The sequence below is a fragment of the Kogia breviceps genome, chromosome 10 (genome assembly GCF_026419965.1).
Source record: "Kogia breviceps isolate mKogBre1 chromosome 10, mKogBre1 haplotype 1, whole genome shotgun sequence".
Taxonomy (NCBI): domain Eukaryota; kingdom Metazoa; phylum Chordata; class Mammalia; order Artiodactyla; family Physeteridae; genus Kogia; species Kogia breviceps.
The window spans coordinates 27,741,477-27,767,216 of NC_081319.1; the positions used below are offsets into that span (position 1 = coordinate 27,741,477).

The 25,740-nt window shown below is 43.1% G+C and overlaps 1 protein-coding gene across 7 annotated transcripts in view; it reads right to left on the reverse strand.

Moving 5' to 3' along the window:
• Positions 1-25,740, reverse strand: part of PTPRG (protein tyrosine phosphatase receptor type G) — a 741,743-nt gene that overhangs the window by 59,062 nt on the left and 656,941 nt on the right. For 4 of the 7 annotated variants that reach the window (XM_059078092.2, XM_059078091.2, XM_067043776.1 and 1 more), the window contains exons 14-15: positions 14,922-15,008; positions 1,664-1,755 (exon numbers count right to left, since the gene is read on the reverse strand). In XM_059078092.2, the coding sequence (XP_058934075.1) occupies positions 1,664-1,755; positions 14,922-15,008 (179 nt within the window). The remainder of the gene's footprint in view (positions 1-1,663; positions 1,756-14,921; positions 15,009-25,740) is intronic. The other 3 variants (XM_059078094.2, XM_067043775.1, XM_067043773.1) reach the window with 1 other exon arrangement.

Below are 25,740 nucleotides of genomic sequence, written 5' to 3' on the forward strand. Positions count from 1 at the left end.
GGATTTCAATTGCTCAGCTACCCAACAGCTGTGTTTGTCAGCTGAATCAATTCAGAGGAGAGTCTCCCAGGCATTTTTCAGAGGGCAACAGATACTCTAGGTGATGCAAGAGGAAAATGATTATGCACAGCTGCTGTGCAAATCTGGCAGATTCAACACAACTTATTCCCTGAGGATGGTGGGCTGATTCCTGTCTGCCACCTCTCAAAGGCAAGAGTGCAATCTCCTCCAGCAACAATAAAGGTCAAGGGTCAGTAGAGAAGAATGAACGTAACACAAAACCTATCCCATCTGTATGGGAATCATTCAGCAGGCACAAAACGATCCAGTAGGGTACTTACCCAGACACGTTTCTGCTATCGCTCTCTTTTCTGTGTGGCAAGCTTCAGTGAGAGAAGCTGACCAGAATGGAGAGAACGTGGCCAATGCCAGCAATAGCTAATGACTTAACACATAGAGACATAATGGGTCAAGTAAGTCCCCAACCATAACTGCACCGAGAGAAGATGAGCAAACAACAGTAGCATTCCTTCTGGGTACTCAGAGAAGGACTGCGCCTCTGAGCTTCACAGCTATGATCTTTTAAGAACCCTAAGGAAGATTTGCTGATATTTATCATTCATGCATTCTTTCATTCATTCTGAGAGTTTGAGAATGCCTACTACATGCCAGGTATTATTCTAGCACTAAGGCGACATCCACCTGCCTTTAGGAAGCTCTCACTGTAGTGGGGGGAGACCATAAACAAACAAGTAAAATATATGGTATATTAGATGATGAAGAAAACCATTCTGGAGAATGAGGCAGCCAAGTGGGCTGTGCGGGTATGTGGGAGGTGGCACTTATAAAAGTAGTGCCTCTGCTTACAAAAGAATAACGTCAAGAGGATGAATGTATAAGATATCTGAAGATAGGTATTTACAAGTACAAAATGCAAGCCAGAGGAAGAGAGCTCAATCCTGGCAAAATGGAAAGGGATGCAGAATAAAAATAGTGGGAGACATCTTCAAATCCCTCATGGCATCTATCACAGCAAACCCGCTGCTGAACTTCTAACGTCTACGGCATTTGTTAGGAATTACTCGTGTCCTCCACCAATCCCCATCCCTAACAGTAACTGAGTGTTTCCTGTTTGTACCAAGGACAAATGAAACAGACACCAGATCAAGAACATCTCCCTAGATCTCCACACAAACAGCCTAAGAACCAAAACTTCCAACACTAAGGTAATCAATATTTTCAGAGTAAGGAATCTTAGTAGAAATCTTAAAAAAAAAAACAAAAAACACCCAGTATTTCAAATTGTGATTTTTTTTAAAAAAGAGCAAGCACAAATTACCTCTCAGAATGAAATTTAGTCCAAGTAGATTGCAAATATATTAAGTACGTTTTCCCCTTTTTTCTACCGTTTCTCCCCTTCCCTCTTGTGAATCTACACTATATGAACTCATAGTTATTTGTTCCCCTGAAAGATGATTTCATTACATGGCAGATATGTAAAGGAGTATAGATTTCATTAAATTACCCTTAGTTAAGGCTCTCATAGACTGGGCAAGCTTGAAAAGGTTATAAAAATAATATTTTGTCATGGCTGTCACATAACACTGAGAACAAAAGAGAAAAACAATTAGCCCACTGGAAACAGGAGTCGTGTCTTACTTACCCGGAATAGGAATGATAGGGATACTTTCATTCGGGACCACCCGAGGTGAGCTGCTATCTTCCACATAGAAATGAGCTGTCTGAAAACATTTTCTGTACAGGAAACACGAAAACATGCAAACAGTGAGAGAAGAGAAATACACTTTGTCTGAGTTCACCATCTTTCAATTCTTTCAGATTCTCCCAGCTTTAAATTTCACCCAGCACTGAGTGCAGACCCATGGGAAAGTAACAAGATACAAGAAGGACAATATCCAGCCAATTGGAAAAACCCCAAAGAGCTGAAGAATATCCATTTTTTATTATACCATACCCATCCTCAGAGTTAAAAGGGAAAGAACTTAGTAATGAACCACTCAGAAACATGAAAAGTTGGCACGGACTGTGTAAACCTGCCGTACAAACTGCCAGTCTTAGCCCACAATATTCCCCAATTCAACCTGTCCCAGAGGAAGAATTTGCTATTCTAAACCCCCAGCGCCAAGTTCAAAGCACACCTCAAACCCTCCCAAATGCAGTCATCAAACAGCCCAAGCACACAATAGCAGCACATTGTTAGCTCTCGGCGAAGGCCCTTGGAGCCCCAGACAACGCTTGAAGGGGGTCAGAGGGCTTCCAGGGGGCAGGCACTCAAAAATCCCAGGCCCTGGCCAGACGGCATGGGAAACAGGGAGCCGAAGGCTTCAAGTGTCAGCTGCTTGTTGGGGATTCTGTTTCGTTTTTACCTGGACTTGAGACAAAGCAGGGAGCAAACACTGGTCATCACAGGACAGGCAGTGAAAAGAAAAGCCATGGGCAGCTCACTCAGCTTCTGCTTATTGCTGCCGGCCGGCAGGCCCTCGGCTTTCCTGCGGCCACGTCACTGCTCATTGCGGCCCTAATGAGCTGCCGGAAGCACAGGCTGAATATTTAATGAGGCTGCTCAGCGTGAATGGCTATTGTGACCAGAGAAGGGTCCCTGTTCATCTGGCAGAGGGGCTTCACAATAGCTGGCCCCACTGCTGGGTCTCTGAGCCAAGCAGGCGGTATCCTTCTGGTGCTTGGTGTCCCTGGGACCCATTCCGCTCCTGCGGCATCTCTCACCAAGCCCGACTTCCACCCACTGTAGCTTTGCTTTTTCGGGGGGGCGTATTCCCACCACTGGAATTAAGTCAACTTCTCCTCGGAACTGTCATTGCTCATCTAATCAGAAGTACCCGGGGATGATTCTGTTGGGTGTCCCATGTTGCTACGAAGCCAAAGAAAAGGGGGTTGGGGGGTGGATCCGAAAAATCATGGAACTCTAGAGAGCACAGGAGATCTTGGTGGAAGTGAGGAGGCCTCCAAGTCCTACGGATGATTCCCCCGCAGCTTTACACGGAGCGATCAGAGCCACGCACAATCAGAAACGATCGCGTGTCACACTGTGAAGTGTGTTCCTTTAAGCGGTGCCTATTTTCGGATGGAAAGCAGCTCTACCCAACTGTACACCCGGGCATGGCCCTAGAAGCGGTCTGGATAGCTGCTCCCTACCGTTAGGGGATCCTGAACAAAAATCACTCCCACTCCGGGCACATCTCACAGGACTGCTCTCGCAGTGCTCTGAACAATGATTTTTTTTCTATGAATTGCCTGGCATTTGTAGTATAAATAATAGAACACGTTTTCATCACTCACTGTCGAGCTGCCTATACCTAAATTTGGAAGGAACAGTCAGTCTGACTTATGCTACATGGACATGCAATGTACAAAGTATTTTAGGGCTGTGGTAGTAACGGAATCTTCTACTAAATGTGAAATGATGCAAATCCATGGGGAAAAAACCATGATTTTGTTGTTTGACGTAATAGCTTCTTTCTGTTTCTAAGCTCGTCAGCAAGTTTTCTCTTCTTGGATTCTTCCCCCTACGCCCCTGCCCCAATTTGCACAGATTTCCAGAATATAACACTAGAGTTAAAACACATTGGATACGGACTTCACAAACTAGCTAGAACCCTAACCACCCAGCGTCACAGCTAAGGAAAATCTACTTTTGTTAAGATACTGACCACTGAAGTACTTAGTGCTATTATGATGCTGAAACAAATGGCACACAATTTACCGGCTCAGACTTTAACTAAGTGAAGAAGGAAAAAAGCCCCCCAAAAGACACCCCACAACAACAACAAAGAAATAACTCTTCGAAGACCACAAATACTCTACCTGTTAAATTTCTGAGATATAAAGCATCAGTAAAAAGAATCAGTACCGGCCAAGTGACTGTTAACGTCAAGTGACTTGGAAAGGATAAATGACATGGTAGGTTCTTTTTCTGGCAGAAGACAGGCAGACAGTTCACCCAGACTCTCAGTTCCACGTAAGGTGAGAGGCTCCACATTGTCTTTGAAAAAAGCAGTGAGGGGCTTCCCTGGTAGCGCAGTGGTTGAGAGTCCGCCTGCCGATGCGGGGGACGCGGGTTCGTGCCCCGGTCCGGGAAGATCCCACATACCGCGGAGCGGCTGGGCCCGTGAGCCATGGCCGCTGAGCCTGCGCGTCCAGAGCCTGTGCTCCGCAACGGGAGAGGCCACAACAGTGAGAGGCCCAAGTACCGGAAAAAATAAAAAATAAAAAAAATAATGGCAGCCCTCGGGCTTCCCTGGTGGCGCAGTGGTTGAGCTTCCGCCTGCCGATGCAGGGGACACGGGTTAGTGCCCCAATCCGGGAAGATCCCACATGCCGCGGAGTGGCTGGGCCCGTGAGCCATGGCCGCTGAGCCTGCACGTCCGGAGCCTGTGCTCTGCAGCGGGAGAGGCCACGACAGTGAGAGGCCTGCGTACCGCAAAAAAAAAAAAAAAAAAAAAAAAAAAAGCAGTGTGTACCGAAGCACATCACATGCTAGTGCCCCATGTGTGGCTGCTTATAATGGATTTTCCCTGGAGCAAAAGAACTCTGTGATTGCCAGAGAGGGAGCACAGCACTGGGATGAGGGTCAGAAACCCGGAGACACAGCTCCCTACATCTGCACCTTGATGCAGGTCATGCGGGCTTTCCTCCCACCCACGGACTTGGGTGGGCACCCAACTACAGAACTTGGGGGCAAATGTCTTCCCTTAGAATAAAGGTTTCAGTGGACCCGCTGAACATTTACTCAGCACCCACTACACAGCAAGGAGCATGCATATAACGCATTCTTATGGCTGGAAGCCTTAAAAACACCTCAAGCCTGGCTAAACATTTCAGTAACTTAGAAAGGATTGTGTGCCTACGTAATTCACAATCTCTGCAGAAAAATTAGGAAATAAATACAAATGAACAAAAAGGAAAATCAATTAAAGTTACCCTCATCCTTCTCTGAGTAATCTTCACTATTAATATTTTGGGGTATATCCTTCCACACTTTTGCTCACTTATCGACTGTTCCTTGATCATTGACAGTGAGGGGCTGGGAGCAGAGCATAAACAAGACAGACGAGGTCCCTGACCTGATGGCAGTTTATAGTCTCCTGGGGAAATCAACAACAAACAAGCAAACAAATAATTTCAAATAGTCGAGAGCTACGAAGAAAATAAAACAGGATGAGGTGGTGATAACTCAGGCTGGGAGGTGAAGGAAGGGACCTCAGCTGGAGTTGGCATCGGAGCCGAGAGCTGACTGGGGAGGGCCAGCCGTGGGAGGGTACAGGGGACGACCATTCTAGGCTGATCCAGGAGCTGGTTAAAAGAGCCTTGGAACAGAGTAAGCTCATCCACTGCAGGAACTGAAAGGAAGCCAGACTTAAGAGCAGGGAAAGAAGTGGACCCAGAGAGGTGGGAAAGAGCCAGGTCATGCCAGGTCGAAGGCCACAAGCTTCACTGGCATCTGCGAGCGATGGGAAGCCAAAGGAGGGCTTTAATCCACGGACTGGAACGGTCTGACTCATCTCCTGTGAAGCGCTCACTTTGGCTGCTATGTGATGAACAGAGTACAGAGCAGCAAGAACGCAGCCAGGAGATCCATCAGGGGCTACTGATGTAATCTCACCCAAATACAGACAGGAAGATCAAAATGAGGTCATATTTATATGTATCTCCTTGATAACAAGTATGAACTGACATCTCACATTAATGTCTCTTCCACTTCAGGGATGCACTACACTGTTAAGATATTTAACGTATTATTTCTTGAGTAACTATTGACTGGGGGTCTGCTTTGGGCGAGGGACTGACTCCAATGCTCAGCTGTGGTCACCTTTTCACTACCAGTGACCACACGGAGATGAACACTCTGGGGGTACAAATTCTACACTGTGAGTTTAAAATCTAAGAAAAGTTGAGAGTCTGCCTGCTGATGCAGGGGACGCAGGTTCGTGCCCCAGTCCGGGAAGATCCCCCCCCCGAAAAAAAAAAAAAAAAAGAGTTAAAATCTAAGAAAAGGGGCTGGTTCAGAGTCATCACATGACATTTTATTTAACTTGCTCATCTCAGAGAACTCTCAGGAGAGGGTTTTTTTTTTTCTTTTTTTCTTACCTTCAGCAGTATCCAGGAATAAAAATGTAAAGGCAGTGATTTTGGAGAAGGGGAAAAGAAAACGGAAGTTTTAATGCCTCTAAATGTCTCAACTGCGATGTGTTCGAAGAGGCAGTCTTGTCTCTAATTCTGAGCTCAGAAAAATGGAGATAAAATTTCTGAAAATGCCTGAGCGTGTCACCGAGCATGCAATTTCAAAGTTCTATCTAGGTCCAATTCACTTTCAAGTAACTGACTCTAAAACCCTTCATTGAATGAAAAAGATTCTAGGATCATCAAGAGCCATTTTCTAAAATGATTTCTTCACAGTGAGCATTTGTTTATGCCAGTACCTTAAAAAGGGAAAACTATAGAGTAGATTGTGTTTGGAATAAAAAAAATACATTTTCAAGTTTCACTGCAAGTAACAGTCCGATGGGTTCCCACCATAAATGCTGTTTTCACCGCTTGCCGCCTTCTTCCTTTCTTTCCTTTTTCTCTGCCCAACCCTACCCCTATATATGTGCTTTAAGGAACTGAGAACAGATCTTTTTTTTTTTTTTTTTTTCATTGACCCTGACTGGCTTAGTAATGATCCAAATTAGTTAGCTTCTACTTTGCCTCATCTACCTTTGAGCATGTGTTTTCCTGACACTCTGAGTTTCCCAATTTAGGAATTTAAGTCCACCTTAGTTTTGGAGGGTCCTGAAATCAGTCAGCTCCCCCCACCAACCCATGCACGCACACACGCGCACCCCACGGAAGTGTCAATCACGCACTGGTTATCACCCAGCGGCACGTATCTCTTTGGTTTGGGAAGCTTTTAAAATAGAGAAAAACGGTCCCCGAGAGTCTCCAGCACTCTAGGAAAGCCCTACCAAAATCAAACAATCTTGAACGGCAGGCACCTTAAAAATGCCCAGAGAAGACTCTAGATTTTAAAGGGTCCCCTATCAGAGAGGAAACAGTATTAAGAATTCAAGGATGAGAACGTCCCTGGTGGTCCAGTGGTTAAGACTGTGCGCTCCCAATGCCGGGGGATGGGTTTGATCCCTGGTCAGGGAACCAAGATCCCTCACGCCGCACGGCGCAGCCAAAAGCAACAACAACAACAAAAGTTTAAAAAAATAGAATTCAAGGACGTTAATATACTCATCTGAAACACAGAAAGAAAAACGGTATTGCATATACTTGAATAAAAACATGAAAGGTCTTCTGCTTTGTTTCTGTTATAACATAAGTTTCTCATAAATAGGATGGAATTCTCCAAGTTGGAGCCAAGTGTTCTGCCTCTGTACGGAACAGAAGTCTCAGAGCACAGAAGAAACTCAGATTTCTCAAATGAAAGTTTTTCCTCCCAAAGCTACCTTTTAAGCCACCTGTGTGGCTTTATGGCTCTGCTTGTCTGCCAGCAAAATAAATTTTAGTTTCTATGAAGGAATTGAAGTTGTCAATACTAACTTTACTATCAAGCAGTTCACGATGTTCTGATGTCCTGAATTCCAGGCGTCCTGCCACTTGAACAGATTTGAAAACCACTGAGTTAGATGGCTTTCTAAACTCCCCCTCCCTGGCCCATGAAGCAAGTACCACGATAGAGTTCTTCCATCACACGTTCACTGAACGCTCCCAGATGAATGCAAGAAAAAGACATCCCAGTTTGCAGGAGATACTTTTCCTCCGTTCAACTTGAGGGGAATCTGGGCCAGAACGAAAATGAAATGGGAGATGTGAGTCTCTGGGTCCCACTTCTTCTATGCCTCTCACAGACTAAGCATCTCTCACCCTGAATGAGAGTCTACTGTTTAACGGTATGCGCGTTTCATATGACACAGCCCCGGAACGCAAGCCAGATGCTTCTGCTTCTTGACCAAAGATGGTCAACTATGTGTATCTCACAGGAAGTTCTAAGTAGCAAAATGGAAACAAGCTTTCTATATTACTCTCCATTACTTCATCCCTTTTTAGAAAACCAACATGGGCTCATAGTTTAAGATTTCTAAGGAAGGCTTGACTAGAAGTGGAAAGGATAATGTATTATATCACCTCCAGTAGTTGATCAGAAGTGGATCCTGGCTAGCAGCTCCCTGGTCTCAAGACCACACCCTACTACCTGTGGTCCAGACCCATCCAGTGTCTGAAGGCCTTGTGGCAGGAATGGGCACGTTTGCATCAGCCTGGCTTCTAAAAACCCACAGACACTTAAAGCTTACAGTCATGAACAATGGGTCTCGGACTGAAATTTCTAAAAATAACTTTTCATTCTTTCAAATAAGGCATATATTTTGATGAGAGACTTTTTCAAAAATCAAAAATTCTACTCTTGAGAAAGCACAGCCCATGTCAAAGTGCATCTTCTAGTCAGGATGCAGTAGATACCAACTGAGATCAGTAAGCCATCAATGCCAATTCCTGGAGCTCCCCACCGAAACACACATGCTGCCAGCACAGGACAGGCTGGTGTGTTTAATTGGCTCTCTTGACGAATGAAATACACACACACACACACACACACACACACACACACACACACACACAGCTACTCTGGCAGTGCTTTATAACTTAATAAATAGACTCAAGTTACAGAGGCTTCCTATTCAAACAAAATGCAGCAAACTACAAAGATAAGCAGGAACCCTCTAGGCTCTCCCTTCCTTGCCTCTCATTTCTTTCCAGGAATCTGACACATCTTAAGGCAGAACACCCAGCGAGAGCAAACTTCTGCAGAAAGGCTTTCCTTTCCTTTGCTCCTGTTTTCCCAGGTACCTGCTTCGATAACCTCTGATGTGTCCTAACAATTTTCTTACTTAGACCTCTTTCTGCCCCTCGAACGGGAAGCTGGGAATAATTCAGGTGACTGATACTTTTCAAAAGCTAAGTGCCGACCTCCAGTCCAGGAAGACTGAATACTGGAAATGTGTGGCATTCCACTCCGTATGGCTCCTCCGAAGGCAGAAATCCAGACCCGCTTGCAGGAGAAATCTGGGTCAAAATGAGCATCCCTTTGGCAAGCTTGAGATGTCACCCTGTTGTCATCCAGGGTCTTCGGCTTATAGTAACACTGCCCTTAGCATCAGTATGACTGATGGGGCCGGGGCGAGAGCAGTATCACAGCACGATGTCTAGACTCCTACGAAAAACCCGGGATTACAAAATAACCAAATATTGATATATAGGGATTAGGAACCAAGTCACTGTCTTCAAATTGAGCTCAATGGTTTTATAATCACATCACAGTGACAAGGAGTTCGTCAGTGGAGTGCAGCTCAAAATGCTAATTGCAGGCTAGAACGGGGCCGCTGGCTGAGCTGCTGTTGAATATTAATTAAGTAATCGTAACTGATTCGTATACCGCCCTCATCTAAATTTACGGCGGCACGCCCGCTAATAATCCCCTTCATTCTCACGCTGTTGAGTACAGAAATCACGTTAGTATTTACTTTTGTAAATGGAGCTGTTGTAGTAAACCGTGTATGAATAATAGCCATTTATAAATAGAAAGTGGGAACACTGTTCGCATGCCTTCCAGGAAGATGACTGAGGGCTGTGTTAAAAAGACATGGATTGATATATTAGGGCAAAATGTTTCAAGAAATGGAAGTGACAAAGACAACAACAGAAGGAAAAGTCTGTGGGCGTTGACAGGCTTTTCTTCAAAGAGGAGGGTCTGCTAGAAATAATGCGGGGGTCCCGCTTGGAATAGAGCCCAGTGTAAGTTCTGAGCTGAGGTGTTTCTCATGCAACCACTCACTTGCGGTTAAGTTTCCTTTACTGCATGTGAAATGACTCTGTTTGTAAAACTCAGCTTATACTTGGAGTATCTTTTCAGGAGGGGATCTTCTAGAAAAAAGAATTGAGGGCTGTGTTTCTCATTTGCATATTCTCCAAACCGTCAAAGAGACATGGGACCTGACAAATACCAACGTCCTTGTGCGGATAACCTAATGGCATAATTCACATCAGGGCTATCCTGGAAGTCCTGGGACAGATGGTTGTCATAACCTGGATCAGTGCGGCTTGTCAGGTGTGAGGAGGAGATGATGGGAGGAAGGGAAGAGAAAAGCGAACAAAGTTATGTTGAAGCTGAGTCGGGTGGGGTGACAGAGCAAAGAGATATTAAATGAGGAGAAAGTGTTTTGAAATATTTTGGATCTCACATGGGTAGGAGAGATGTGCCGTTCAAGTCTCGTTACAGCTCGAAGTGACAAAAATCTGATTTCTGCAGTGAGAATTTTATTGGAGGATACAGACTGCCTACAAGTAACATCTTAGGAAGGTGGGAGAAAATTAACAAATTATATCCACATCAGTGGTCTCAAGGCAACATACCTCCTAGCTAGATATTAAGTTTGCCAAGAAACCCTTGCAGACACCCTGAAGTACTGGTCACGCTTTCCAGGAGGTAAAAGAGGAAAAGGTCACTTCATAAACCACATTTTGACAAGACTGAGAACCTGAACAGGGCAGTTTGTATGTTCCAGCTGGTTTTAAGGAAGTGAGCTCTGGAAAGTCCTTGCCAACACTCCCAGCTGTTACCCAGAAAGGTGGCTTTGAAGTCATCTCCCGTTTAGTTAGGACCCTGGCCTGGAATGTTCTCCATTTCTGGACTGAGGCTTCAGGAACTCTTCACCTTATCTTGCCACTGTTTTAGAGCCCTGACACAATTCCCCACTGACTGGGAGGGTTAACGGGGACAGGATGGTCCAACTTATTTTGGGCAGGAGCTAGGACAAGGAAATTCATATTTTATTTATTGCACATATGATTCAGTATCTGTATCATAAAATGGTCTGGTAAAAACCTTTGGCAACTACTTATTTCATTAACATACTGACTGAACTAAGTTACTCAGGCTTTTGCTGTAAGAGTCTTATTTTAAGGATCTAGTGAGGTATTACGTGCTTCTTCACTAAACAGTCCCAGATTACAGTACTTTTTAAATACCTGGGACCATCTGGGAAAAAAAAAGTTGATTCAGACATCACACTGTCAACTGGGTTAAATTCCAAATGATTTAAGAATTTCATATTAAAATTTGAAGCCATAAAAGTACCTTAAAAAAAGTAACCTCAGAATGGGGAAAGATTTTCTAATGACGACTCAAAACTCAGAAACCAAAGAAGAAATTTATGGATAAATCCAATTATATCAACATAAAAGAAGCAGCATAAACACAGTTAAAAGGCAAACAGCAAATTAGGAAATAATATTTGCAACCCATATTGCTGACAAGAGAGCTCTCTCTTAAATAGAAAAAGACGGACAATGCAAAGGAAGAATGAGCAAAAGATAATTTACAGGGGCTTCCCTGGTGGCGCAGTGGTTGAGAGTCCGCCTGCCGAAGCAGCGGATACGGGTTCGTGCCCCGGTCTGGGAGGATCCCACATGCCGCGGAGCGGCTGGGCCCGTGAGCCATGGCTGCTGAGCCTGCGCGTCCGGAGCCTGTGCTCTGCAACGGGAGAGGCCACAACAGTGACAGGCCCACGTACCGAAAAAAAAAAAATAATAATAATAATTTACAGAAAAAGAAATACAAAAGGCACAGACATATGAAAGATGTTTAACCTCACTTACAATAACAGAGAACACTTTATTAAAACTACACTAAGACACCATTTTTTTTTGACCTATAAGGTTAGCAAAAATGCCGAAGTTTGACAACACACTGTGCTGGAAAAGCTGTACGGAAATAGGCAGGCTCATGCATTACTAGTAGAAGCCCACCTTGGTGTTTCCCCCGGGAGAGCAATGTGGCACCATCTATCAAAATTACAAATGCACGTAGCTCGTAATACAGCCAATTTCTTGAATTTATCCTACAAATAGACTCATCCACTTGCAAAAAACATATAAAGTTATTCACCACACTATTGTTTGTCATAACAAAAGACTTGAGAACAACCAAAATGACAGCCACAGAGACTCGTTAAACAAATCACAACACAACTATACAAAAAAATATCGTGCTTCTGTAAAAAAGAATGAGAAAACGATATATGCATAGAGAAAAATCACGTTACGTGAAAAAAGAAGGTTTATGACAGTGTATGCAGTATTCTCCTCTGTAAAAGGAGATAAGGGGATATAGGTTCATACACACACACACACACACACAGACACACACACACACAGAGTAACCTTTAAGAACAGATAATTACCAAAAAAAATACTACCAAAAAAAACAAAACCAAAACCAAAACAAAACAAAAAAGAATAGACAATTACCTAGTAGTAGTGGTTACCTGTTCATGATGGGGTAGGAAGCAGGGTTTGGTGGGTGGGTGATGGCATGGAGACCTTGGAGTATATATAATTTTACACTTTTTGACTTTTGACCCATATCAAGTTATTACCTATTCTAAATCCTAAAAAATTGAAAAATTTACATTTTTGAAAAAGTAAATACTTGGGTCTGATTTTTATTGTTTTTTCTTCCCCCTTCTGGGAAGATAATCAGCGATCCCTTCTTACAGCCTTGGTCCTGCTTGGTGATTCTGTCCACCCTTGGACTGTACTGACCCTCCCTCCCTCCTGACGTGGGAGAGGAGTGGTTAAGGCCAGTGAGGTTAGACAAAGGGGCCAAGAGGAGCAGGGCCCCCTGTCCCCTGGAAGGCTTCTTATAGAGCAGCGGAGGATGCCACTGGGTCAGGGGGCTCCACAAAAGCTCCTGGGGATAGAGTAGGGGGAGGGGAGGGGAAAGTGGGCTGGCTGGAGGTCTTCAGGACACAGAACCCTCAGGAGGAGTGAGGAATGGCAGGCTCTGGAGGGAGAGAGTATAGCAGGGTAGTCAGCAGAAGGAAGAGCGGAGACTTGAGAATAGGTCTTTACCAGGCCCATATCTTCACCATGGAGTAGTCAGCACAGCACGTGGGGCAGTGAGGAGAAGTGGCATCGCTAAGGACTTGGACCACAGGGGTGGCAGTCCCCACTCGGCCACCTGAGCAGGGTGGCCCCGACAAGTAACTTCTCAGAGCCCCGGTTCCCTCATCTTTTAATGGGGTAATAAATTTCACGCACTAAGCATTTTACACCTATTACCTCATTTACTCTTCACAGCCCCGCGACAAGTAACGATCACTAGACCCATTTTCTAGATGAGTCAGTTGAGGCTCAGAGGGCTTCGGGAAGTAACTCAAGGTCACAGAGCCAGGAAGAGGTAGAGCTGCAGTGAGAGCTCACAACTCCCTGAGCCAAGGTCTGTCTTAGTTGCTATTCTATAAAAAAAAGTAAAGTCAAAGACATGATTCACAAGTAGGTGAATTCTATAAATACTTGTAGTTTCCCAAGATAGCTCTCAACTTCTAGACCTACATAAAACTGTGCTTCCCCCAAGCTTCTGGCACTCAGAAGTACAGAAGATACCAGAGGGACTGAAGTGCTTTATAACAAAACATAGCCTCTCAGGATCTAAAATACATCTCTAACGAGCACACTCCCACATTTGGGGCCAAGTACAAAAATTAGACTTAGTAACAGTCTAACAGTCCACTTGGCTGTGGCATCATTTCTGGAAAGGACTTAGAAATTGGAAGAGCATTTCTCTTTGTGCCATCCACGAGGTAATGCTGGCTTTTAAAAGTGTTACAGTCAAAACCACATCATATTTATAATGAACTGGACATAAAAGTTAGGCATTTAATTGATGTTCAAGGTCTCCCTCTTAAGACTAGGTCTTTGAATTGAAAGCTTGTACAGAGGGGTTTCTCTTTCAGTTTTTACCCTTGCAGTGTTGAAAATGTGATTCAGAATTGAAGACTTCAATAAGTAAAAAGAGATCATAGAAAGAATATTTACATTACCAGAGTCAGCAGTTACTGCCTTTCTCTAAAAGGCCAAAATTGCACCGTTGACCTTAAAAGAAGATGGATCATAGAATTTCTCATTAATCTTCCATAATTCTTATACTATACCATCTTAGGATAGGTATACGTCTCATAGGTATCCCTGATTATAGTGGGTGGATATCTACAATTTCATCTACTAATCTGATTGACCCACAACCAATGGAAACAAATAATTCCATGTAAAAATTCTAATGTAAATTCAATAAACTGGTTCATTGAAAGTAATAAAGGACTACTCACAACAAAATATTAATTAGTGAATTATCCTAATTGGCCATTTAATATTAAAGTATTAATTACCATATTAAGCAGAGGTTGCCTAGATAAGCCTTACAAAAGTATTATCAAGGGCTCATGTGTGGTGATTAAAATTACATAATCCCGACTTCTAAAGGTTTATTATAAATCTTTCCAGGACAATAATTTTTTCAAGTATTCAAGCTATCTAGAACTTTCATTAATATTTTTAAATTTTAGCCTTCTTATGGAAAAAACACACAATGTAACCCCATTTAATTCTTTCTTCCCGTCCTAGTCGTCTTCTTTAACTCTTCTATAAATTTAGGTTTCTACAAGATATTTTTCACTTATAAGGCTAAATGCATGCATAAACTTTTTTTAAAGCTCTCAAACATGCAAACATCTGAAATTTCAGAAAGAAAATGGATGCAACAGACATACAGACACATAAACACAGAACCCACCCCCATCCTAGAAACAAAAAACACCCCCCCAAATGGCAAAATCAAGCAAAGCAAGCACACACAGGACATAAATTTAGTTGCTACCAGCTACCTGCAAGCTGCATTGGTATTTGCAAGTCATACTTTTGGGAGCTGGGGTAGAACAGGTGAGTTTCAGCACCATGCTGTCTAGAGGGCTTTAATCCCCATGGCAACAGAACAAAAATCCGGCAAGCCAGTCCCGGCCAAAGAGACCCCCCACCCCACCTTAAGCTTGACTGCCCCTCACCTGCTCCCCTTCTCTCCTCTCTCCCCAGAAGAAGGCACTTCATGGAAACGTCTGGGAAAGCCCTTGGACTTTATTTTGTTACACCCTCTAAATGGACAAAAAACAAAAGAGAACAGGTGTAGCAGACAATACTTTCAAATGGCCACCAAGAGTTCTACCGATTCCCCCTCCCACCTGTCACAGACAAATCCCACCATCAGGCCTCACTGGGGGCATGTTCCATAGGGAAAGGTTACACACAATGATATCTGGGCTTCTTGAGGTCTTTTATGCTGAGGTAAGAAATGGGAAATGGGAACTTTGCTCCTAAAAAGCTGTCTTTAGGTATTAGAAACCTCCATCACCCCTGGTGTTAATGGAAGGTAAAGGTATCACCAACCTTGGCTGCGTGAACACAGCCTGAAGGGGCTAGTGCGCCACGGCTAGCTGGGAATGAGTCAGGGAAAAAGTCTGGAGTTGCCGAAGAGACAAGAGACTTTTTCTTGCCTCTTTGTTTCCTGATGTGTGAGGAGAGGGGATTAAGAGAGCCACCTAAACAAGCTCCAGAGATGGGCGCGAGCCGTGGCTATCAGCGTGGACCCCAGAGACGGGCATAAGACGCTAGGGCTGCTGCTGCCGCCACCAACAGGCCTGTGTGCGAGCACAGGTCACTGTCCACACGTCCCCTCCCAGGAGCCTGTGCAGTCCGCCACTGCCAGGGTCCCGTGATCCAGGGACAACTTCCCCGGGAGAACGCACGGCGCGCCTCAGGCTGGTGCAACATCACGCTGGCCTCTGCCGCCGCGGGCTCGCCCTGCATCCGTGCCCCTCCCTCCCCCGAGCCTGAGTGAGCCAGAGCCCCCGAATCAGCTGTTCCTTTAACCCCGTCCTGTCTGAGAGAAGAGCAGATGCCCTCCGGCGACCTTCACGCAGAGGCGGGGCCAAATCCAAAGCTGAGACCCTGGAGCTGTGCGAACAAAGAAGAGAAAGGGAAATCTCTCCCAGCAGCCTCAGGAGCAGCGGATTAAATCTCCACAATCAACTTGATGTACCCTGCATCTGTGGAACACCTGAATAGACAACGAATCATCCCAAATTGAGGAGGTGGACTTCGTGTGATTTTCTCTGTATACTTTTGCTTTTACCATTTGTCCTAGGGTTCTGTCTGTCCTTTTTTTTTTTTTTTTAGTTTAGTATAATTTTTTTATCACTTGTTATCACTGGTGGATTTGTTTTTTGGTTTGGTTGCTCTCTTCTTTCTTTATTACTTTAAATTTTTTCTTTATTTTTAATAAATTTTTATTTTTTATTTTAGTAACTTTATTTTATTTTTCTCTTTCTTTCTTTCTTTCTTTCTTTCTCTCTCTCTCTCTCCCCCCCTCCCTCCCTCCCTCTCTTTCTTTCTTTTTTTCTCCCTTTTCTTCTGAGCCACGTGGCTGACAGGGACTTGGTGCTCTGGCCAGGTGTCAGGCCTGTGCCTCTGAGGTGGGAGAGCTGAGTTCAGGACATTGGTCCACCAGAGACATCCTGGATCCACGTAATATCAAATGGCAAAAGCTCTTCCAGAGATCTCTATCTCAATGCTAAGACCCAGCTCCCCTTAATGACCAGCAAGCTACAGTGCTGGACACCCTATGCCAAACAACTAGCAAGACAGGAACACAACCCCACGCATTAGCAGAGAGGCTGCCTAAAATCATAAGAAGGTCACAGATACCCAAAAACACACCACCGGATGTGGTCCTGCCCACCACAAAGACAAGATCTAGACTCATCTACCAGAACACAGGCACCAGTCCCCTCCACCAGGAAGCCTACACAACCCACTGAACCAACCTTAGCCACTGCGGGCAGACACCAAAAACAACGGGAACTACGAACTTGCATCCTGTGAAAAGAAGACCCCAAACACAGTAAGTCAAGCAAAATGAGAAGACATAGAAACACACAGCAGAAGAAGGAGCAAGGTAAAAACCCACCAGACCAAACAAATGAAGAGGAAATAGGCAGTCTACCTGAAAAAGAATTCAGAGTAATGATAGTAAAGGTGATCCAAAATCTTGGAAATAGAATGGAGAAAATACAAGAAACATTTAACAAGGACATAGAAGAGCTAGAGAGCAAACAATGATGAACAACACAATAAATGAAATTAAAAATTCTCTGGAAGGGATCAACAGCAGAATAACTGAGGCAGAAGAACGGATAAATGACCTGGAAGATAAAATAGTGCAAATAACTACCACAGAGCAGAATAAAGAAAAAAGAATGAAAAAAATTGAGGACAGTCTCAGAGACCTCTGGGACAACATGAAACTCATCAACATTCAAATTATAGGGGTCCCAGAAGAAGAAGAGAAAAAGAAAGGGACTGAGAAAATATTTTAAAAGATTATAGTTGAAAACTTCCCTAACATGGGAAAGGAAATAGCCACCCAAGTCCAGGAAGCACAGAGAGTCCCATACAGGATAAATCCAAGGAGAAATGATCCAAGACACATATTAATCAAACTATCAAAAATTAAATACAAAGAAAATTTTAAAAACAGCAAGGGAAAGACAACAAATACCATACAAGGGAATCCCCATAAGGTTAACAGCTGATCTTTCAGCAGAAACTCTGCAAGCCAGAAGGGAAAGGCAGCACATATTTAAAGTGATGAAAGGGAAAAACCTACAACCAAGACTACTCTACCCAGCAAGGATCTCATTCAGATTTGATGGAGTAATTAAAACCTTTACAGACGAGCAAAAGCTAAGAGAATTCAGCACCACCAAAACAGCTTTATAACAAATGCTATAAACAAATTCTAGGCAGGAAACACAAGAGAAGGAAAAGACCTACAATAACAAACCCCAAACAATTAAGAAAATGGTAATAGGAACATACATATCGATAACTACCTTAAAGGTAAATGGATTAAATGCTCCAACCAAAAGACACAGACTGACTGAATGCATACAAAAACAAGACCCATATATATGCTGTCTACAAGAGACCCACTTCAGACCTAGGGACACATACAGACTGAAAGCGAGGGGATGGAAAAAGATATTCCCTGCAAATGGAAATCAAAGGAAAGCTGGAGTACCAATTCTCATATCAGACAAAATAAGACTTTAAAATAAATACTATTACAAGAGACAAAGAGGACACTACATAATGATCAAGAGATCAATCCAAGAAGAAGATATAACAATTGTAAATATTTATGCACCCAACACTGGAGCACCTCAATACATAAGGCAAATGCTAACAGTGATAAAAGGGGAAATCAACAGTAACACAATCATAGTAGCGGACTTTAACACCCCACTTTCACCAACGAACAGATCATCCAAAATGAAAATAAATAAGGAAACACAAGCTTTAAATGATACATTAAACAAGATGGACTTAATTGATATTTATAGGACATTCCATCCAAAACCAACAGAATACACTTTCTTCTCAAGTGCTCATGGAACATTCTCCAGGATAGATCATATCTTGGGTCAGAAATCAAGCCTTGGTAAAGTGAAGAAAATTGAAATCATATCAAGTACCTTTTCTGACCACACGCTATGAGACTAGATATCAATTACAGGAAAAAATACAAACAGATGGAGGCTAAACAATACACTACTAAATAACCAAGAGATCACTGAAGAAATCAAAGAGGAAATCCAAGAATACCTAGAAACAAATGACAATGAAAACACGACGACCCAAAACCTATGGGATGCAACAAAAGCAGTTCTAAGAGGGAAGTTTATTGCAATATAATCCTACCTCAAGAAACATCTCAAATAAACAAGCTAACCTTACACCTAAAGCAATGCAAGAAAGAAGAACAAAAAAACCCCAAAGTGAGCAAAAGGAAAGAAATCATAAAGATCAAATCAGAAATAAATGAAAAAGAAATGAAGGAAACGATAGCAAAGATCAATAAAACTACAAGCTGGTTCTTTGAGAAGATAAACAAAATTGATAAACCATTAGCCAGACTCATCAAGCAAAAAAGGGAGAAGACTCAAATCAACAGAATTAGAAATGAAAAGGGAGAAGAAACAACTGACACTGCAGAAATACAAAGGATCATGAGAGATTACTACAGGCAACTCTATGCCAATAAAATAGACAACCTGGAAGAAATGGACACATTTTTAGAAAATCACAACCTTCCGAGACTGAACCAGGAAGAAATAGAGAGTATAAACAGACCAATCACAAGCACTGAAATTGAGACTGTGATTGAAAATCTTCCAACAAACAAAAGCCCAGGACCAGATGGCTTCACAGGCGAATCTATCAAACATTTAGAGAACAGCTAACACCTATCCTTCTCAAACTCTTCCAAAGTATAGCAGAGGGAGTAACGCTCCCTAACTCATTCTACGAGGCCACCATCACCCTGATGCCAAAACCAGACAAAGATGTCACAAAGAAAGAAAGCTACAGGCCAATATCACTGATGAACATAGATGCAAAAATCCTCAACAAAATACTAGCAAACAGAATCCAAAAGCACATTAAAAGGCTCATACACCATGATCAAGTGGGGTTTATCCCAGGAATGCAAGGATTCTTCAATATATGCAAATCAATCGATGTGATAAACCATATTAACAAATTGAAGGAGAAAAACCACATGATCATCTCAATAGATGCAGAAAGTTTTTGACAAAATTCAACATCCATTTATGACAAAAACCCTCCAGAAAGTAGGCATAGAGGGAACTTACCTCAACATAATGAAGGCCATATATGACAAACCCACAGCCAACGTCATTCTCAATGGTGAAAAACTGAAAGCATTTCCACTAAGATCAGGAACAAGACAAGGTTGTCCACTCTCCCCACTATTATTCAACATAGTTTTGGAAGTTTTAGAGACAGCAATCAGAGAAGAAAAAGAAATAAAAGGTTTCCAAATCAGGAAAGAAGAAGTAAAGCTGTCACTGTTTGCAGATGACATGATACTATACATAGAGAATCCTAAAGATGCTATCAGAAAACCACTAGAGCTAATCAATGAATTTGGTAAAGCAGCAGTATACAAAATTAATGCACAGAAATATCTTGCATTCCTGTACACTAATGATGAAAAATCTGAAAGAGAAATGAAGGAAACACTTCCATTTACCACTACAACAAAAAGAAAAAAATACGTAGGAATAAACCTACCTAAGGAGACAAAAGACCTGTATGCAGAAAACTATAAGACACTGATGAAAGACATTAAAGATGATACAAACAGATGGAGAGATATACCATGTTCTTAGATTGGAAGAATCAATAATGTGAAAATGAGTATACTACCCAAAGCAATATACAGATTCAATGCAATCCCTATCAAACTACCAAGGGCATTTTTCACAGAACTAGAACAAAAAATTGCACAATTTGTATGGAAACACAGAAGACCCCGAAGAGCCAAAGCAATCTTGATAACGAAAAATGGAGCTGGAGGAATCAGACTCCCTGACTTCAGACTATACGACAACGCTACAGTAATCAAGACAGTATGGTACTGGCACAAAAACAGAAATATAGATCAATGGAACAGGATAGAAAGCCCAGAGATATACCCATGCACATACGGTCACCTTATTTTTGATAAAGGAGACAAGAGTATACAATGGAGAAAAGACAGTCTCTGCAATAAGTGGTGCTGGGAAAACTGGACAGCTACATGTAAAAGAATGAAATTAGAACACTCCCTAACACCATACACAAAAATAAACTCAAAATGGATTAAAGACCTAAATGTAAGGCCAGACACTATAAAACTCGTGGAGGAAAATATAGGCAGAACACACTATGACATAAATCACAGAAAGATCCTTTTTGTTCCACCTCCTAGAGAAATGGAAGTAAAAACAAAAATAAACAAATGGGACCTAATGAAACTTAAAAGCTTTTGCACAGCAAAGGCTACCATAAACAAGACGAAAAGACAACCCTCAGAATGGGAGAAAATATTTGCAAATGAAGCAACTGATAATGCATTAATCTCTAAAATTTACAAGCAGCTCATGCAGCTCCATATCAAAAAAACAAACAACCCAGTCCAAAAATGGGCGGAAGACCTAGATAGACATTTCTCCAAAGAAGATATACAGATTGCCAACAAACACATGAAAGGATGCTCAACATCACTAATCATCAGAGAAATGCAAATCAAAACTACAATGAGGTATCACCTCACACCAGTCAGAATGGCCATCATCAAAAAATCTACAAACAGTAAGTGCTGGAGAGGGTGTGGAGAAAAGGGAACCCTCTTGCACTGTTGGTAGGAATGTAAATTGATACAGCCACTATGGAGAACAGTATGGAGGTTCCTTAAAAAACTAAAAATAGAACTACCATACCACCCAGCAATCCCACTACTGGGCATATACCCTGAGAAAACATAATTCAAAAAGAGTCATGATTAGATAGCTAGTGGGAAGCTGCCGCATGGCACAGGGAGTTCACCTCTGTGCTTTGTGACCACCTAGAGGGGTGGTATAGGGAGGGTAGGAGGGAGGGTGATGCAAGAGGGAAGAGATATGGGAACATATGTATATGTATAACTGATTCACTTTGTTGTAAAGGAGAAACTAACACACTATTGTAAAACAGTTATACTCAAATAAAGATGTTAAAAAAAAAAAAAGAGTCCTGTACCACAATATTCACTGCAGCTCTATTTACAATAGGCAGGACATGGAAGCAACCTAAGTGTCCATCGACAGATGAATGGATAAAGAAGATGTGGCACATATATACAATGGAATATTACTCAGCCATAAAAAGAAATGAAATTGAGTTATTTGTAGTGAGGTGGATGCACCTAGAGTCTGTCATACAGAGTGAAGTAAGTCAGAAAGAGAAAAACAAATACCATATGCTAACACATATATATAGAATCAAAAAAAAAAAGGTCTGAAGAACCTAGGGGCAGGACAGGAATAAAGACGCAGACGTAGAGAATGGACTTGAGGACACGGGAAGCGGGAAGGGTAAGCTGGGACGAAGTGAGAGAGTGGCATGGACATATATACACTGCCAAATGTAAAATAGATAGTTAGTGGGAAGCAGCCACATAGCAGAGGGAGATCAGCTCAGGGCTCTGTGACCACCTAGAGGGGTGGGATATGGAGGGTGGGAGGGAGACACAAGAGGGAGGAGATATGGGGATATATGTGTATGTACAGCTGATTCACTCTGTTATCAAGCAGAAACTAACACACCACTGTAAAGCAACTACACTCCAATAAAGATGTTTAAAATATTTTTAAAAAGATATCACCAACCCAATAATGACCTCTGGTTCTTCCACTTTTGACAAGCTCCCCTGGCAAACAGGATGGCTTAAAATACCATTGGAATAAATAGAACTGGGGAGGAATCTATTGGGTACCATTTGAACCTCCCTTCTGCCACAAATTTCTCTGAATTCGGTGCTGTTAGACCAATCCGGGGTTTTGCCTTTTCCCCATGCATTCCTCTCATCTCTGGACAAACACTTTCCTGATTCACAATACAGATGGTGGAAAAGTATGAGGGCCCCTCAGATAAGGTGGAGGTAGCAGTTGGCAAGTTATTACCAAATATGAAGTCTGGTATTTCATTTCCCCTTAAAACTTATATGACCAGAGGATTGGAGACTTGGCTCTAGCATTTGAAAGATGCACTTTTGTCACACTGGAAAATGTTCATTTAATTATATTTAATCCCCAAACCACCTGGGCTATAGCATTTCACACTGAAAGGATTCCTATTCTTTCCAAACTCCATTGATAGAACAGTAAAGACTAACTCTGATATAGGAAGGTTCTCTTTTTTAGACGTTCTAATGAATCCCATGCAGAAGTCTGAATTCAGGTTATGTGATTTCAAAGAACATTTGTTAACTTCTGATTTACTTGGTGGTTTTCTACTTCTAGGAACAGACATCCTCTAATTCTCAACTAGTAGGTTTTTGCGCTCCCTTAATACAAGCTTTCATTTATTTTGTTGATTATCAGACTCCAAGTTGGGTAAGAGTGCTTGGCGCAGAAACCAAATTAGGGAGGAATCAAAACTTGGGAAAATGATTAAAAAGTGTCGGGGTGAGGAGGGGAAGGGGAGGGTGCCGTAATTCAGAACTTCTTGTCTCCCTCTATCGAGTACATTCTGCAACTACAACAACTGTCCTCAAAACCACGCACATACTCAGTGCGGCTACCAACATTAATCCGAGGAAATCACGAGTGTGTGGAGTGTTTTTGCAAATTTTCGTAAGAACTTGAAATTTGCAGCTTCCTAAAATATTTAGACTTCCTCTCAACCCTTAGCCCTACTCTGCATTCTGCCAGACTCACTCTTTCGGGAATTTTGGAGCGGAGCCGGCTATCTCCGCAGTTTCTCCTCACACACAATCACAGGCGCTTCAAACTACCACCCTGTAAACTGACAACACTCCGCTGAGAAGCAAATGCCATAAAAACGAACATCCTGAATAATCGAGGGGGCTACCTGAGCACCCCGACAGGACAGACCTGATCAGCCCTGGGAGAGAGGACACTTAATTCAGAGAAATCCAAAGAAAGGTGTTGGTTATGTAGCCGAGACTGAGCATTATAAGGAGTTTCCCTTTTCCTGAAAAGCCAGCTTGGCTGAAAACTGTATCCATTCACTTCTTAACAGAGTGCATCCTGTCTTTTAAGCATCATAGTGTTTAAATGGCAACCTTTAGTGGTGAATCTCTCCCTGCTTTTGTCTAAGTGACTAAGTGTTCCCTGGTTCTAAGAGCTTCAACTGGCATCTCAGGGCCAACGCGACAGCAGGGGGCCGGTTACTATAACAACGGACGGTTCTCGTGAATTCTGAAAGGCCCCTGAGTAGCCGTTTGGGAAACAGTTATTGAGCAAAAGTTGCCTAGGATCGCCCACGTGACCCAGATCTCCCTGCACAGAGCTGCCCAGAGAAAGAAAAAAAAATAGCTGCCCATCTTCAGGAACAGCTGGGGTCTCTACAGGCTCCCTAACCCGCATGCTTTTAGCATCTCCGAGCAAGACACCACCATGTCATCAGAAACTCAAGCCTCCGAGGCAGGCACGTTTTGGCATCATGAAATGTGCATTCTCCCCCCCACTGGCTCCACGCGTTGTCAGGCTTCGCCGAGCTGGATTCTAACAGTTATTCCTAATGACTAAAAAAAAAAAAACAACTTCTTGAACTATACCTACAGGTACAGGTTCCCCGGAGAGATGAGTAACGTGGGGCAGTTTACCAGTTTATAAAAGAAAGAATGATGCCCAGAATACAGGTGGCCCCGTGAGTGCTTTGTTTACAGAAAAGATAAAGGTGATCCCACAAAGCCACCAAAAAGTACGACTGGGAAGCTTGGCTTTTTCTAGACTTGAATTGCGTATAAACCCATCTTTTGATTCTCATGCCCTCCCTCACAAGAGATACAGAAAAGCAGCTTGGTCTGACCCAGTGCCTGTGTGTGTGCCCCAAATCCCCTCAGAAAGAATGAGCCTGCCCACAAAAGTGGACTTTATTTTGCATAGAAGAATGCACGTCTAAGTGGAGGGCAGAGGCAGACAGACTGGCAGGCAGGGGCCCACAGTTGGCTCTGTGCAGCCTACTAGTGCCACGAGGGGATGTGGGAACAGTGATGTCGATCTCCCTGTTTCTCACGAGAACCCAGACAGCTGGGGTTTTAAGCAAAACCTTCCTATTTTCAAAATAATTCAGATTTTTAAAAACAAGATGTCAGGACTTCCCTGGCGGTTCAGCGGTTAAGATTCCACGCTTCCACTACAGGGGGCATGGGTTCGATCCCTGGTAGGGGAACTAAGATCCTGTGTGCTGCATGGCACAGCCAAAAAAGGAAGGAAGGAAGGAAGGAAAGAAGGAAGGAAGGGAGGGAGGGAGGGAGGGAGGGAGGGAGGACATGTTTTAAAAAAAAAAACAAAAAAACAAGAAGTCAGCTACATAAGACAGATCTGGAGGCCGCCAGTTTTTGACCTCTATTTGGGATAACCTTTGTTTAGCTGCTCATCTCCTCCATTAACCTACACGCTCCTTGCGACAGGAATTCCATCTCCTCGCAGCGTCTCCAGTGCCCGACACAAACGAGATGCTTGAGAAATGTCTTTGAATCAACAAATGAAGGAAGGAATACACAAGCCAGCTGTAAAGGGTCTTAGGTCAACAAAACAAAACAAAGCCCTAGGTGTGAATATAGCTGACTCTCGAACAACATGGGGGTTAGGGTGTCAACCTTTGCACAGTCGCAAATCTGCATATAATGTAGCTGGCCCTCCATATCCACAGTTCCTCCACATCTGTGATTCCATGGATTCCACCAAACACAGATCGTACACTACTGTAGTGTTGACTACTGAAAAAAATTCCGAGTATAAGTCAACCCCTGAAGTTCAAAGATGCGTTGTTCAAAGGTCAACTGTACTTCCCAAACATACTAGCTTGTGATCCTGGGCAAGTCCATTCCCCTTCTGGACACTGTCTTCTCCCTTGGAAGAAGGTGATACAGTCCCCGCCACCTTGGCCACCACCCATGGCTGCTATGAGGATTAAGTCATGTCATGTTTGCTTCATGGTAATTCACCATTATTGACTGCTGTGACTGACAGTGTTTCCCCCTTGCTATCTGTCCACAGTCACGTGCATGGGAGGGATCACGTCTATTACACCATCTCCTTTGGTGACTTTCCTGGGGTGGAGGGCAAACATCTAAACCAAATCCAGTCATCAGAGAGCACGCATGGAAGCGCCCGCTGCTAGAGCAGATGGGCGCAGAGTGTGTGCCCGGCTCACAGTAGCTCTGAGTGTCACGGCTGCTACTGTGGAATCCAG